Source organism: Acanthochromis polyacanthus, chromosome 19 (genome assembly GCF_021347895.1).
Source record: "Acanthochromis polyacanthus isolate Apoly-LR-REF ecotype Palm Island chromosome 19, KAUST_Apoly_ChrSc, whole genome shotgun sequence".
Taxonomy (NCBI): domain Eukaryota; kingdom Metazoa; phylum Chordata; class Actinopteri; family Pomacentridae; genus Acanthochromis; species Acanthochromis polyacanthus.
In genome coordinates this window covers 1,123,497-1,140,679 of record NC_067131.1, presented here as the reverse complement: position 1 = coordinate 1,140,679, position 17,183 = coordinate 1,123,497, and the positions used below count along the sequence as shown (strand labels likewise).

General features: G+C 43.6%; 2 protein-coding genes across 11 annotated transcripts in view; one reads left to right on the top strand and one right to left on the bottom strand.

Annotated features, from left to right (window-relative positions):
• sdk2b (sidekick cell adhesion molecule 2b) overlaps positions 1-9,993 on the bottom strand; it is a 349,966-nt gene extending 339,973 nt beyond the window's left edge. For all 4 annotated transcript variants that reach the window (XM_051939309.1, XM_051939311.1, XM_051939310.1 and 1 more), the window contains exon 1: positions 9,133-9,993. In XM_051939309.1, coding sequence (XP_051795269.1) covers positions 9,133-9,178 — 46 coding nt within the window. In that variant the 5' untranslated portion in view covers positions 9,179-9,993. The remainder of the gene's footprint in view (positions 1-9,132) is intronic.
• Positions 1-17,183, top strand: part of rpl38 (ribosomal protein L38) — a 1,167,099-nt gene that overhangs the window by 874,210 nt on the left and 275,706 nt on the right. The window lies entirely within an intron of this gene.

Below are 17,183 nucleotides of genomic sequence, written 5' to 3'. Positions count from 1 at the left end.
CAGAATCTCCAAATATTTTCAAATATCCCTCCAACTGGATTCAAAACAATTAACGTAATAATCAAGTCCTGTACCTGCAGACAGGCTGAGTCCTGGAGAAAATGACGCTGGGATTCTTGTACAACTGAAAACGCGTCAACCACTCATGGACTACCTTCCTGCGGAGAGTCATAATTTATTGTCCAAAGGATTTTCTTATTTTAACTGGAAGCCCTCTGGACCAAATACAGCCACTGGACATACTCATCCAGACTGAGACTGGATTTAAATTTAATGGACTTTGGCAGGTGGATATAGAATAATAAGTTGAAATGAACATGATATGGAAATGGGGTACTTAATGTCCTATTTTATTTTATTGTAAATCTTTCTTTTGCTTTAATTGTATTTTTTTTCCCCTCTGTCTCTTTCTGGTTGTGTCCATGTATATGTCTTTAACTGTTACATTGTTCTAAAATTTCAATAAAATTGTTGCTTAAAAAAAAGAAAAGAAAACGCGTCAAAGGTTTAATGCTACGAAGAGTCGGTAGGTTTTCTCATCAAATGATAAGACGAGTGCTAAGCAGGAAGGCGAGCACACTGAAAGGTATGGAACGCTGCCATTGAAAGGACTTCAGAAGATCACCTTTGATGCGACTGCCTTACGGAGAAGATTAGAACCTCGTGCATCCAAATAACGCGGCGCCTCCACGCATCAACGTAATCAAAAGTCATTAGATGATTGAATCTAAAACACGGCCTCTGAAAATAGAAAGTTCATTCAAACCAAATGAATAAACAGAATCATTGGTGCTATAATTTGTGAGTAATGGATCATAACAGCAAGGTTATCCTCCAAATGCATCTGGAAGCTGGAAGCGGAAAAAGTCTCACGTTCTAATAGTTCTCTTCATTCGACGTTATTATTATGTAAAGCATAAAAATGTGCTCTCTCATCAAATCAAAGCACCCTACAAATCAAAGTTAAGGCAATTACAATCTTATTCCACCCTTTCAAATGGCAACAGCTGTTTCCCTTGGTCAAAATTGCAGCATAATTGCACACGGTAGCATATGGTTATGGCTGATTAATCCAACTGGGGGTGAAGGCCCCATTATTCCTGCATGGGATGGGTGAGGAGGCAGTGGATCCGAGTGCTGGATGGATGGGTAATGGGATGGCGAGAAAGGGAATGGGCCTTTGATGAGATGTCTGTTAAAGATGGTGTGATTGTCAGAATCGATCAGGCCCTCCACCGTCCCTATCTGAGCCGTTACATTGATCTGCGTGTCATCCGGCTTCTTCACGTCGGAATCACGCCAGCGGTGTCAAAGTATGCAGAAAAGAGCAGCGGTTTAGCCTGAATTTCTTTTTATTCACAAAGTATACGGCTCTGGGCGTTTTCAATTTAATGCTCCCGAACTCCATGAACTAGAGATGCCGGGGTTCCCCCCCCCCCCTATCATTTTGTTCATACAGCACTGCAGGGAAATTATTAGAGCTCCAGGAGAGCCCAGTGTGTGGCAGCCAGTCGGAGATGTGACAGTTAGGCCAGCTTATTGGCCTGTGGGCTTTAACTGGACACCGCTCGCACACAGACCAACACCCACAAGCGCCTTCCACTTACAGATGCATGCAAATTCAGACTTCACCTGCAAACACCCACAGAAAAAACACCTCCCCCAGGAAGCGGCAATTACAGGGTTCAGAGGTGGCTTCCCAAGCCGCCAGCCAATCTGAGCGCATTTCAATTGTAAACACACAAGAGTCCACATGAGTGAGCTGGTTTGGGGCCTCCTGAAGCTCGTGTCACTCTGAGGTCTGCGCTCGTTTCCATCCATCAGATGAGGGATGATGGTGGTAAACAGGCCTTGACCGTGGCTCCCCTCCTCCGCCTGTCGCCTCGTGCATAACGGCCTTCTTAAGGTGAGAGAAAAGTTCAAGTCCATAATCACATTCGTACCTCTCGGTTATTATTACTTTGAGGTCGTTTTAGAGCCCGGTTTGTGCAGCAGGAGATCAGGCTCTGTACGAGGCAGCAGAATCTGATGTGTGGCGTATAAGCACAGAAGGCCCCCAGATGCTAATTTAGGAGGCTGCAAGAGTGCAGAACTGCGGGTTGGCTTGCCTCAGCAAACATGGAAACACAGGATACGCTCTCGCCACAGTGATATTAAAACGAGGTGGAATGCCCTACTGTAAATCCTTCACTCCAGCACAGAAAGCCTCAGCTTTATTGTGCACACAAAGTAGATCGAAAGGAGCTTCAAAAGAGAAATGCTGCAGCATTCTTACAGAAAAGCCAAGAACAAAATAAAGAAAACATGCACGCTATCGGTGGTCTCCTGACTGTACATCAAAGAATAACACCTGTAAATAAAGATGCACACGCTCTGCAAACGCAACAAAATTCAAAAACACCAGCCGCAAATGAAGCAATCATTTCAGAGCAGGTAATCCAGTTTAGCGTGGCGCACAGCAGAGCGATCAAAGGAGGCGTTTAAAGACTCACCATCCCGGTTAAATCCAGTACAGTCAGAGCCCCAATTAGGATATGAACAATGAAATGAGCTCGTCACTACTAAAGCCAACAGGGACACAAGCGGACCCTCTGTTTTTTTTCCGATTGACAAGCACTCCAAATAGTTTTCAGTCCTGCGGGTCATTCAGCGCTGACCTCTGTCTGTCTCAGTCTATGCTGACAATTCCCAGCTGGCTGTGGTGGCCTCTTTTCCCAGTCCCAGAAACCAAATTAATAACCATGCAAAGACAAATAGGGCAGCCCTGGCAAACACTAGCCAGACTCCTTTGTGTTATGTTCCAGGCAGCTGGCACCATGACAGGGGCTTAAAAGAGACTATTAGTGAATAAGGCTCGCTACGTCTTCGGCCCAACCGCTCTCGTTCTGGTCAATCCGTCTGAACCGCTCAGAGGGAAAAAGGAAATAGTACAACCCTTTATCTTTCTTCTTTTTCAATCAAATAGTTATTTTTCTGCAGGTTGCATAACTGGCATTTCAAAGAAGAGAGCGGGACTGGGCTGAAATTTGAGGATTCTCACGACGAGTTGAGGAAGAAAAATGGAAAGTGGCTGGCATGCCGATGAGGGAATTTGGAAGCAAATGCGGTCACTGAACAGAAAAGCTGTGAAATGGTATTGATTATGCCTCACCATTGTTACCAAGCAACTCCCTCTGAGGAGTGAGCCGGCGCTGGTGGCACCATTTTTATGTCATCTCTCCCCAAGTTAGACTGACCTTATCTCCACCTACTGCACTAAAGTATTAAAGTCAGGGGGGAATTTTCAGCCATAACATTCAAAGTCCTTACCCGAAAGCTTGGCTATTCAGAAACAGTTGCTTTTGGGTGAGCTAAAGCAGATGTTTTAAGCCTTTTATGCCTGTCTGTATCAATGTCTGGGCTTGTTCATGTATAAAGGCATTCATTTAGTGTATGTCTCTGGTTATGCAGCAACAAGTGTGTAACCAGACTGTCAATGAGCTGAACAGAGAGGTTAATAGGACTAATACTGGCCGGGTTACAGGGATTTGGTCGGTGGTTTGTGGAGACTCACCGGGGCACGATGGTGTCAGGTCAAAGTGAGACGTGAAATAGAATCCAGCTGGTCCACAAACAGAATCTGAAGTGTTTTCAGACAGTGGTTTAAAATACTCAGAGACAGGATTTTCCAACTCGCTGCAACCATTCTATCTTTTGTCACAGGCGTCAAAAACAGCAGCCAGGAGACACATAAACAGCACAAACAACCATGTTTATGTCACAAAGTAATCCAGCGGGAGTGTGCGCTTGCACGTATTTGATTGGCCAGTGCGGCGTCTCGCTGAATGACAATGAGAGGGCTGCAGTCTGCCTTCTTCTCAAACTGTGGCAGCGCTTTCAGAGCCACGAGTCCTTCTGCCTCCGCAACTCACTGACCGAGAAGAAGTTTGTCTGTTTGCATGTAGCTCTGGTTTTTTAACAGGCATTCTAGCACGACGATGCCTTAAATCTGGCACATTATCCACCGTAACCACACAAATTGGGTTACGTCAGGCAGCACAACAAATGCAGTGAAATCAACAGAGCCTGGCAGGATGTCGTACTGTAGATTAAAGCTTGATAGATTCAACACGTCTGCACACACTTCCACCCCACTGCCCCGGCGCTTTTCACACATGTATGTGTCGGCACAAAGGGAAGCATCGACACCTGGTCAACATGTGAACACAGCCGGAATTTGCAAAATGTTTGAAGCACTAAAGGTGCAACTGTGACACTGTTTTGTCACATCAAATCACGTTAACAATGAAGGAAAGTCTTTTCTGCAGATGCAAATTACGCCAGTGTACGTGCACAGTCATGCACAGGTAAAGCTAACTTTTCTGAAGTTTTATTGAGGCAGTTGTGACGCCGGGGTCAGAATTAGCTGAACATGAATCAGAATCACACTTTCGGCTTCCCACAGTTAAATGAACACGATCGATTGAGATGTAAAAATGTCTGCTCCTTATCAAAAAACTCACGATGCCTATGTAGATGAATGAATTTGGCTTAGACTTAACAAATGTGACATTAGAGCACCTTGTTTCAGTTTTTTCCAAAGTAACTTTTGGTTGCACACACATCCTGGATGCAGTAACTGAGTGGAGACTAGAGGCTTCTCTGTGCACAGCTGCTTAGCTAGCTTCTACCATATCCATATTTATATTTTGCCTCTAGGAGATACACTGAAAATTCAGGTTTCATCCTGATGCAACGGTTTTGACATTAGCAGGAATGCAGCAGGACATGGGAAATAAAAGCAGGGTGTGGTTTATTTAAATGTGAAACCTCAATAAAAACATTCATCATATAATCACAGTCTCAGCTTTGCTTAAAATAATCTTGATTATCACTTGGGCAATAATCGCGCTGCCCTTGTAAAAACGAGCACGAGTCGATAACGAGCATACATTTCTTCTACTGTAATGTAAGAAGCCGCAGGTCTACATGTCCATGGGAGGGGGTGAGAAAGTGCTGAGCTGTGTTTATGGCTGTCGATAGGTGAGAAGTTCACTAATGGGGTCCTCAGATTCCTTGCAATCATCCTGAAGCTTTGCCTCTGGCTACACAGACACAGCAGCATGATTAAAGCGCACATATGGAATGCGTACGGTCATGCACACGTGTATTTATGTATCTAAAGGATGTCCATGAAGATCTGTCATTCTGTCACCACTCTCCTCCAAGTGACAGCTCTTCTTCTGACAGTTAATTATCCTTAAAAAAATCAATTAACACAAGAGTTCACTCTAATTTAAGTAAGATTGTTTTATTGACTCTGAAAATAACCTCTGACTCCAGCAGGAGACAAACTGAAGAAAGCTGCTATGTTGACTTTCTGTGCAGTCAACAGTGTGTATTTTCTGCTAAGTGTCTGATTCTGTAAGCCATTAGCATGCTGTTGGCGTAAACTTAATTATCAGAGTGGAAATTTATGAACACTGAAAAAGTCCCACTTAGAAACACTTTTAACCTCTCTGACTGACTGGTATTGGGAAACCGGAACCCGGATCGATGAAAACAGTCCCATTCCAAAAAGCTCTGGAAGTGCTTTCCAGAGAGAGAAAACAAAAGGTCTCTCAGTTACGCCTCACTCTCGGACTTGCCACTACTAGAGACCTTGGGTGGGAAGTTTTGTTTTATTGAACGTAGCACAGTGAAACTCCAGACATCCCTCTGAGAAATCTATCACTGGACTTTGACCGTGAGTTTTCTTGCCAGCCCTGAATACTAAAAGCAATATGTTGTGACCTTTTGCCAAAGTGCTGGCTGCAGGGATCTAGGACAGCCTCCGTCTCATTTTTTTTTCCAGTCTTTTTGAAAATCATTTCACAGGGCACAGCTGCTACAAGGAAACAGAGATCCCCGGTCTGTCAATTAAGATGAGTGACAAATCAGGACATTTGTAGTCTGGAGACATTTTCTCAGCCCCTCTGTCTCCACAAATCATTCACACTCCAATCTCAATCAGCGCTTTCACTGTGGGTTACCTCACTTCAGCTCTGACCAAATACATCAGGCCAATTCCAAGCAAGCCTAAAGAGAACACTCATATCTGCAGCTTAAGACTAAAAGTGGCTTTGAAGAGAGACAGAAAACCGGCCGATGTGCCTCTTAATGTAAACACAGCTCTACAATCGTCTGCTGTCTGTCTCCTATCTTCATTGGACTTCTCAAGCATCCACAAACAAAACACACAGCGACTGAAAACCTTGATAACCCAACAATCTAATATTGCCACTTGCAGCGTCGCCCTCTTCATGTGGAAGCCGCTGACTGAATGTTTCCACTGTGCATCTGTGATTACGTGCCCTATTTTGTCGCTCGTGATAAGAGTGCATCCAATTTTACTTCCTTCTGAAGCAGTCAAGAGGTTCTTCCCAAACCGCATTGCATTTCATTCCAGTCCGACAATTTCAATCCAATCTCCAAACAGATTTAAAATGGAGATGACATCCTTGACTTCTATTACTGTGTCAAGGTCCGAGCTAAAAACAGACCGCCGCTCCAAACATGTGCATCCTCTGCAGAGACAACAACATGAAACGGCTCGATTCTCATGCCAGCCGCGTCCCAGCAGCTTCCCCTCTCCGACACTCTGTCATAACCACGGTTATGGATGTTAATCTGAGCGCCACGCCTCTGACAGAATGAAGTCCTCAAGTCCCTACAAAGCTCCCAAAGTCGAGCTGTAGCCGCTCGGCCTAATCTGCAGACGTTGAGTGATGCAGAAGTATGTATGCCAAACATGACATTCCAATAGAGTCCTCCCCCGCTGCTGCAAGCTCCAAAATAGACGTGTTAGAAATGACAAAAGCAGCAGGCGAGCCCAGCATTGTCTCGGCATGACCTCAGTAAATGAATTGGAATGAACAGTGGGACAGACCAGACAGCTCTTATAACTGTCACTTTAAACTAAATATGCTGGGTGAGTTTGGAGGATTGTGTTTTTCTGCTTTTTTTTTACACAATTCAAGAAAAAAAACAGTGTGCTCGCATGTCAGCAACCAAAAACAGGCTGTCAAAGTGTTTCAGGGTTCGAATGCTTCAAAAACCACTCGCAGACCAAAGGTACAGTTTCAAACCATCACACTTTCCTCTTCCTCCCTGCTGCGCACAATGATGATAAATGACAATATACAAAAATAAATGGGCTGCAGATTATCTCCCTCTGCTCACCAGGCCCTAAAGCAAAGACTTGATAGCACTTAAGTCTGATGAAGGCTGTTCTCCCGTCGTTAAAAAGCTGTTTCAGTGGACTGGTCATTAAAATGTGGCAAGCCGTGGCTGACATGTCCATCCAGAGGCATGCTGCTCGCCTCATCATGTTCTTTAATCATCGGGTGGAAAGAGAGCGGCCCACACTGGGGTCACTTTCAACGAGCTGCAGCTCCGAACGGTCTGAAGAGAGTCCAATTAAATCCTACAATTTCTGACCCGGGAGCGGAGCGTAATGGAATCTGAGGGCTGCTTCTGGATGGACTGAGTGGATAGAAAGTGACTGGCAGCCTTCGTCTCCAACAAACACACAGGCATGTATATTGTTGTACGCACTCATGCACATCCAAAAAAGAAATGAAACCACCTCCCCAGGCTGCTGCTGTAAATAATGTCGACTTATTTAACTCCCTTGGTTAAACAGGCATTCAGAAGGAAAGAGCCAGAGAGGTACAGAGAGTGGAAACAACAATGTCAGGAGTCCTAATACCTCAGTTATCAATCTCCTGTAAATGTCAGGTGCTAGGATTTGCCCTCATGAATGATGGATATCTCGGCTTGTTTGTTTGTTTCCTATTTTTCCCATCTTTTCTACATTGTATTACTGAGTGAGCCCCACCGAGGGCTTAGAGTCTATCTTGAGAGGTAATACTCCCTCCTCACAGCGGGAGCAACACCTGAATCTCAACTACCTGAGCGGGGAAGGTGCAGCAGACCAAAGCAGAAGCAACATGGGGAGTGTCACCAGAACAGGTGAGAGCAACATTTGTTGAACACGCAAAAAAAAAAAAGAGTTTGAGCTTTGTGCAGCGAGGGAAAACCTTCCATCAGGATCACTATTCTTCAAGTTGCCACTGCCTGGCAATTAAGATGTTCTTCGCTAAAAGACCCCCTGGAGCAACCTCAAGGAGCCACGGTGAGAACTCCAGTCCTCCCTGTTCTGGATGTATGGGAACAACGTCTGGATCAAAGTGTCACATCGTCTCTTATCATGATCTGACTGTGATCTCCCACAGCAACCGAGCTGTTGTCTCATAAAAACAAACGGCAATTAGTGATCATTTTCAGCAGAAATACAGCAGAGAAACTAAACACCTTGCAGGGATATGACGGGGTAAAAATAAAGAGGAAGAAATGCCTGAGGTTGCAGTCGACTCTCTCTCTTGGTTTTCCAGATCTCCACAGGAATTTTGCAGGGATCTTGTGGGATTATTGAGAATTTGACTCTGCCAACTAAAAATAATGAAAAACAGAGAAGAAAAACGCTGTCACCAGTTCCCTGTAAAATACCACACTCCTCTCTGCTCAGGCAGCACAGTTCACAGAAAACCAATTCATTTTCAACATTTCACACTCCTATGAGCACGTATCAGTGTGGATCTATTTATTTGCAAAGCTCAGAGAACTGATTAATTAATTAGCACTTATTACTCAGCCTAATATTTCAACAGCTTGGCTTCTGTCATTAAAAAAGCTCATTACATATGTTCCAAGCAGAAACATCCAGTAGCTGTCTCCAGAGGAAACATCATGGAACTGGAGTGCTGCCAAATAAAGAAGCACACTAAATATGAGATCTGAACTAAACGGAGCTAAATGTGAAGTTCAGGCTGTGAAAGGTGTCGGGGGGAAAGCGTCATCGAAATGTTTATTAAATGGGAAATAATAGCACCGGTGCGTGAGTGTGTGCCACATTTACGCAAAAGAGATTTGCGTGTCAGTAGGATGTGCAGCCTAATGAGGAAATTACAGGCTGCCCGACGTGCAAAAGGCGATGAATAATGGAGACATCACAGACTCGATGCCACCACATAAACATCCAGCACAGCAGGGAGCCACAGTGGGCCTGCGTGATGACTAATCGGCACCGTGCCGAGCCGGTGTCCCTCTTACCTTGAGCTTGCGTGGAGTGGATGAGTAAGGAAAAAATAAAATCCATGTGGCGCGCCACATCGATCTGCTCCAGGACTCCTCAAACATGGTCCCAAACCGGCGGGTGTGGGGGCGCAGACTGGACAACAAGTGCCCGGCGGAGGTCGTGGCCGTGGTGTCCCGGTTCCGCTGCTCCGTGTCTCTGGGAGTCGAATCGGGCAGAGCGCACCGAACCCCGGGAGCGCGAAAATAAAAATGCTGCTGTAGCCTCTGGCGACCGGAGAAATTCGGTCAAACAGTCTGTGTTTGTTTTACAGTCCGCTCTAGTTCCTCAAAATATTTTCCTTTCGGTGCCAAAGCAGCGTGCGTTTTGCTCCGAGGACGGATGCAACTCAGTCCAGACGAATCCAGGTTAAGTCCAAACAGCCAGTCTCTCGCTGCACCTGTAACGAGGCGAAGCGGCTCCTCATACTTTTTTTCTTTCACCCTCGTCCTTGAGATGCAGTTTTCCTTCTTCTACTACTTCAAACTTCAGCCTCCCTGCCTGGTCCGCGACCGAGTGGCTTCCAGCTTCTCCAAAACAGACTTTTTTTTTCCCTCGAATCCGTTTCCTTTCTGGAGAGGAGCGCCAGATACGGAGCACAAACACACTCTCTCTCCGAGCCTCCTCCTCCTGTAAAGTTCCTCTCCGCGGCACGCTGTCAAGGTCGGGATTCAGTTTGACAGGAGCGCTGAGGAGAAGTTGAGCAGTTCGGAGAGCGGAGAATGAGGACGGCGAGGGGGCAGAAACGCGCACGCAGTCACAGTAGCATGGTGGGAGCCTGCCACGGAGGAGAGCCCGGCTGCCGGTGTGCGTCGGATGAGGACGAGTCCTGGGTTCTTCATGAGGTAACGCCGGGAAGCTGATTCTGGACGCAGCGCAGCGCAGGTCGCCACCATGCGGTCATGCGTAAAAACGCACGATCCAGTGACAACACAGCCAACACAGGATTTGCAGGAGAGGGTTTTTAAAGCTTTCCACAGCACAAAAAAGCGGAATGAATAAATCCCTTTGTTAAAATGATTTAAAGAACACGTGTTGTGCTGCTGTTGTCGGGCTGGGGACTGCACTGTGCCGTAGAAAATCTGGACTGTTTTCTGACCTTCTTGTATTTCTTATTCCCTCCTGGTATCATTAAAAGGATTTTTTTTTTTACCACTTTGAGCTATGATACTGTGTGTTTTGTAGCTCTCTTCTTCTTTTTTTACTGAGGCTATGGGATGTAATTCCATCATGCTATCTGAAGGTGCCTGACATGAACAGAAAAGGACACAAAGTCTTCACGAGACTGAACGTGCTGCACGTTATCTTGTCAGTGTGTTGAGCCTGTGTTGGAAGAAGAGGGAGGACGAGAAGGAGGAGAGGGTGAGAAAAGAATGAGAGGAGGACAGAAGGAGGAGAGGGGAGGAGGTGATGGAGAGTGACTGAGCAAATGTTTCCAAAATGACAGTATCAGTAAAGTAGGAGTGGAGGGAGAGAATGAGAGAGCATGACTGAGCAAATGTCCCTGTCTTGGAAATGACAGTGCCGTGCAGGAGAGAGCAGGAGTGCTTAATGTTTGGAGGCCCATCTGAGCGACCACAGGGCAGCCAGGAAATAATGCACCATGATAATAGCCTCTGTTATTTCTCAGCTCGAGTTTTGGGCTCCTTTTGGCTTTCTCCCTCTTATCCAAAAAATGTGATACCTTGCACAAAAGTTAATAATAGGAGAGTTAACATCAGGAAAAGCAAGACAGAGTGCTTCCCTGGCCACCCCCAGGGCTGCTCAGGGACCCGATTATGATTTTTCAAAGTACTTACTGTGACTGAACTCAGCAAGAGGGTAATTTAGAAAATCCCTGGACACAGTATTGTGAGCCACAGCTTTCTGCACACAAGTGGCAGAGCCATTTATTTGTGTTCTTCTTTTTTTTTTTTTTAACTCTCTTTCCCTGCAGATGCCAACTCCACCAGGTGTTAGCTCCTGGTGTTGTTGAGCAATGGCTAGCTGTGATCACAGGTGCTAAAGCCGCTTACTGCAAGCTGTATTCGCTTCAGAATGAGGCACGCTCTTTTCGTTTCGCCCTAGAATTAACCACACAACTGGTAATGATGACTCAGACTGATCCAACTGCAATTATTTCAGGTTATTCTGACTTTTGCCCTGGGCATCCATATTTAACGCCATATGAAGCCGCACATCGGATGCCATTTTTGTCTGAGTGAAGGAGACGGAGAGGAGGGTGAAGAAATCTAAATGTGAAGTCATTGGAGAAAGTCTTCCTGTAAAAGACTGTACCATGAAGTAGTTTGCTGTTAATTCTCAGGCTACGCTGTAAAAATAACATTTTTAAGCTGTATTTTTCACACTTTACTGTTATTTTACAGATTTTCTCAGTTTAGTTGAATTACAGATAATATTTACTATGATTATAGAAAAAATATTTATTTGCATGTTTACTGTAAAAACTTAAATAAATAAACACATTTTTAAAAAACAGGCCAAAACTGTGAAACATATTCACATCAGTAGGCTGTTTTCACAAACAGGAATCTCTTCTTTTACAATATTTAACCATAAAATTACATTTAAAACTCTGTTTAAATCAGCAACAATAAAATAATTTGACACATATTTGCCATGGGTACAATGTACATTAAGAAGTAAAAAAATGTTAAATAATACTGAAAAACATACAGATTTTCCTCATCAAATTACCAATAATATCTGGAAAAAAATAAACTAAGCTCAATTCAAAGGCCTAAAATTCAAGAAATGTTGACCTCAGAATATGTTTTACTAAAATTAACTTTAAATTATTTTGTAAAATCAGCAAAAAAGTAGAATTATTTTACAGATGTTATTTGCTGTTATGTTTACTATTTTACAGCTTTTAAATTTTACAGTAAGTAATGTAGTTTTCTGGCACTCCTGCTGCCAAATTTTCACAGTTTTATTTGAAATGTAAGGATTTCTATTTATTTACAGTTTACGTTTTCGGGACGTTTTAAGAGCGTTAAAATAGAAGAGTTTTGAACGCTGCCCAAAACTCTGATTCTGTGTTTTATTCTGGATGGAGCAGGAACGGAGACGTCTGGAAGCAAAGACACTCACGCTGGCTTTCTAAACGGCTGTAACTGTCACTAGTTGCTCCTTAATCCGTCATGCTCCGAGCATGTAAATGTTTTCTGGAGAAAAACAAAGACAGAAACAAAGCTTTGACTTCCAGTGGTTAATTCAACACGGGTAATGAGTCACAGACGTTGTTGATCTTGTCGTGTATGATAGCAGCTGTTGTGCCGTTGAGGAAATCTTTGCTCTCACTTTTGCTCTTCTTCCTCTGGTGTTTCCTACAACTCAGCAACCAGCCACCTGCTTCATGTTTACACCTGTACAGAGCATGTGATACGTGCTCTTTGACATGTTAATATCCATCTCTGAAACGCTGCTAAAACACTCGTCTACATGGAGACTGATTTCATTTTAAACACTCTTTTGTTTGTTTGGATGCAGCCTCCATTGGATCAAATGCAGATCTAGATTTTTTATGTTTTCAACCGCTGTTCTTGAGACTTACTTCCATTTGTTTATGCATTCAATGAAAATCACTTGTAAATACAGTTCTCACTGTTTGTTTGTATGCAAACAAGGAATCTGACTAAAGTGAATCTTACGTCTCATTGTCTAGTAATCAGAAAAATCAAAAAATCAGCACTTCAAATACAGTAAAAGTTGAGGTGAGAACAATAAAAGAAGATATAATGCAGCAGAAATCATCCCACTGGTAGAAGTGTAGATTTCAGTGAAGGTTTGCAGAGTGACTGGCTGTTTATTTTAGTAAAGACTAACCTGGCTAGAACAACAGCATTTACAGTCATGATCATTAAAATAATGAGACAAATGCAACTGTCCCACACCACAAATGAGTGAATATAATGTCCAGTTCCAAGCAGTTCAACGTGATTTAATGCAGGATTTACAGGAAATTGGCTAAAATCTGCAAAAGAAATACCAGTAGGGGCTGACACGCGAAAAAGTAAACTATTTACAAACTCTGCCATCACCTCTGCAAAGGCCACGCTCACTGTTTCCAGTGAAAACTCTCGTCCACACCTTTCTAAACAGTCGACTCCTCCGACTGACTGAATCTTCAAGCATGAAGTGCACCGCTGACAACAAAATTCGCCTCTCATTTCATCGTTCTGAACAAAGCAGAAGAGACGCTGAAAGCCGAAACTCCCCTCCGTCTTCTGAGGCCTGGAGGAGAGCAGCACATAGGAAGAGAAGAGAGGAGGAGAGGCATCTTTGAACAACAAAAGGCATCAGCGCTCCAAATCATGGGAGATGTGCTCAGACCAAAGCCCTGATCAGCGGTTCGGACTCTCACCTGCGTTTGGTGCAGACTTCACTTCACAGAAGATAAAAAATTGCGGCACACATCAACCTGTAAGCACACCAATAGCCTGAAAAGATGAAATAATATCAGAGAAACTGTCCATCAGTTCCCCAGATGGAACTACAGAGGTCAGAACTCCAAGAAGAAGATAGGCCTAAGGGAAGACTCTCGAGTGCTTCTGAAAGATCTGTGAAGTCCACAACCTCCATACACACCCATCGCTTTGCCGTCCTGATGCCCAGCTGACCCCACTGATACCTGGAGGGCATCACAGCATCTACTAACCTCCAGTGATGTTCTCCTACAGGACAGAGTAGCCTATAAAATTACCTGCCAAGGAAAAGAAGTACAGAAGTAGAGCAGTAGATGCAGTTCTCGTCTTTAGATAAAGGTCTCGCTATATTTATCAAACTTTTCTCACACCATTAACATTTCTCTGTCAATTAGCACACATTTAAGCAGAGGCTTCAAAGGGAACGGGATCTTCTTAACCGAAATGAATCCCCCCACCGCTCTGGCCGATCTCACTGGAGGTTTAATGAATCAGAACGAGTGGGGGATAATGGGAATGGAAGCTCGGTGGGAGGCCGATAGGGTGATGAGCGTTTCTTATTACCTCTGAGGCCAATTACAATAAAGATCTGTCACTGTCTGTCTCTGATAGAGGAAGGCTGGTGATCGCCCATGAGGCTCGGCTGACCATCAAAACAACTCCACTCAAACAAACTCACACAGAGAACACAGCTTAGTTCAGAGGGACATTTATGGAGCATCGTGTCTTCAAGTTCAGCTCTGTTTGTGAGCATTATGCACACAATGATGCTAATAACCACATTTACGTCCACTTTCTGCAGTCAAACAACTCTCCAGTCTAATTACAGTTGTCATAGCAAATTGACAACCTCGGTTCAATTTGCTCAACCACTCAAGTGCCACCTGTGAGTAATATTTCCTTTAGTATAGTATCTCCAAGGCCAAGGTACAGAACTGTCTTACAAAGAGGCAGAATGGCAAAAGGGTGTTGCATTTGCAAGAAAAATCTTTACACACAAAAGTGACATTTAAGCAAACTTTATGGACGGTCTAGTGTGTGTAAGAATCTTAATTACAGGCATCTTCACAGATGGGAGACGAGTCAAAGAAAAATCCAACAGCAGTTATTGGTGAGAGAGATCGTTCAACAGGCCGAGAGAAAGACGAGCAAAACAAAAAAGTCTGTGTGAGACAGATGGTCAAGGTGAAGAAGAAATATGTTAAACAGACCTCAGCAAAGGGTCTGCAGCACGAGAAGAAAGGTACAGAAGGTAGGTGTAGAAGTTATAAAAGACAGAAAAAACTGCTTCAGTGAGTTAAGTGCTTTGTGAAGCATCACTCTGTCTGCTGTTTGCTGTAAATTCATTTCACCAGCTTCACTCCAAATAACCCATTTTCCCGGCTCTGTATCACCGACATCCGCTGGAACGCCTCAAATGTTTTTAGGCGAGTTTACGGCTGTGAACATGCAGCACCTGAGAAGAGATTGCAGCTGACTGCATCAGCCACCGATTCACATATGCACCTTCTTACTCTCATTCTCCCTCCCAAGAGACAGAAAAACAACTCATGGAGCTCTGAGCAACAGGAGTATTTAGCTTACAGACAGATTCCCCCCAAAAAAGAAACGGCACCCCAGAGTACAATATCATCTCATTACATATCAACATAAATGCTTGTTGTTGTTTTTGATGTTTCTGCCATCAGCAGTCGACTGATTTTATAGCCACCTTTGTTTGAAGTGATTCCAACACTGAACAGTAAAAATGTCTTTGTAAAACACAGCAGAAGGGATTTTCGTGTTGACAATCATTCAGGAGAAAAAGCAATTAAAGTACAATTCATTATTGAAGTCTGTGGATCACCTAGAAGAAATGGAACACGGTTTCTTGAGAAAAGATGTTACTGTTGAATGTTTAAAGGCTCTTCTGGCTTTCACTGTTTTCTGACACCTCCAGCTCAACACCATGGAGGGAAAAATGGCTGATATGTGATTTTAGTCTTGACCTACTTATCAAGCGTTGACAATACATCGGGTAAAAAAGATGGACGTAGCCTCCGCATCGTTCCAAAATTACTATAAACCTACATTCTTTCTAATGGCCAGTAGGTGGCGACTGTCTGATGACATAGAAGTTTATGAGAAAATAGCACTACTTCTCAGTTGATTTGCCACCTCAGTAAACTTTGTCATAATGAGTTAATGGTCTTAATTTCTAGATTCACGTTCCTCCAAAACAGCATGGTGTTAATTTTTAAAGCTATGGTCTTATGTGGAGTAAAAATGCTGATAAAGAAGGATATGTTTCAGACAGGGGCTACCTATGAGTTGCTACAGGTATTGGCTTTCCTCCAGGTTCAGTCAGAACCACGTCTCACTTGTTATGTCTTGTTTCCAAAAAATCCACAAAGGAGAAATTCCAAACCCAGGGTTTTCTAAACAATAATCCATAAACCATCTTGTGAATACAATCATCGTTTTTGGCAGTTTTGGACCCGTTCACCAATGACCTGCAACTTAGACTTTTATAAGCTACTATATTCTGTTTGCCATCTTTGCTCGTGCACCTTGTTAGGTGTAACAACGACACGATCACCCTCCAAATCAAACTCACGCTGTGTTTGTTCATGTTGCAGTTCAGGGTCTGATGCTATGCAGACTTAATGAGCATTAAATATAGCATCCACAGGACATATTTATAGGGTTTACTGTGCAGAACATCTTAGTGTGAATGGCTCATTTAGCTTTTCAGGGTCAGCTCCATATTTCCGCATCATGTCTGAATTATAGCAGGTGTTCTGTGTTGGCTTCACTCTGATCCTTTCCAGTTAATCATGAACCTTTCTCATTAATATGCCTGGAAGGAGGAAGAAACTGTAACGTATATTCACAAACTGCACAAGATCATGCAGTGCAATCCAAGTCAATATTTAAAAGTTACCTGGCTTGGCACTTAGTAAAGGCCAGAAAGTTTGCTTTTTAAAAGTACACCGAGCAGTAACATAAACACAGAATGCATTATTTTATTACATTGCATTGATTCTTTTTAACATAGGGGAATAAGTAGTGGTTTTTCCAACACATCCCTCCAACAGACTGGAACATCATTAAAAAACACCAAGTACAAACTGTACTGGCCATGAGTGGAAGATCAGGAATGGGTCAAAGACCACAAATCCATTCATCCATTATCTATACACCGTTTAATCCTCATCAGGGTCACTTAGGGCTGGAGTCTTTCCCAGCTGATGTAGGGTGAAGGCAGGGGACACCGAGAGAGACTGAAAGACTGTGTGCAGTTCACAGACTATTTGGGGGACAGAAACACGTACATCCAGATGAAAATAGTGGAGTTATGGATCTTCAGGTTCCTGGCTACGGCTCTAATGGACACACCAGCATCCCATTATAGTCTTTCTCATGTTATTTGAAGCATCATAAAGCTGCACTTTAAGGGAACCTTATGTAGTTCCTACCAAAGCAGCATCTGGTCTCACTCTCTGATCTTTCTCCTTTAAGATGTGGATGAACTCAGTGGTCAAGAATTTGTCACCCTTTGAACAATTCAAAAACTTTTTCTGCACCATTTTGCAAGCTTGCTTTATGTATTTGTTCAGAAT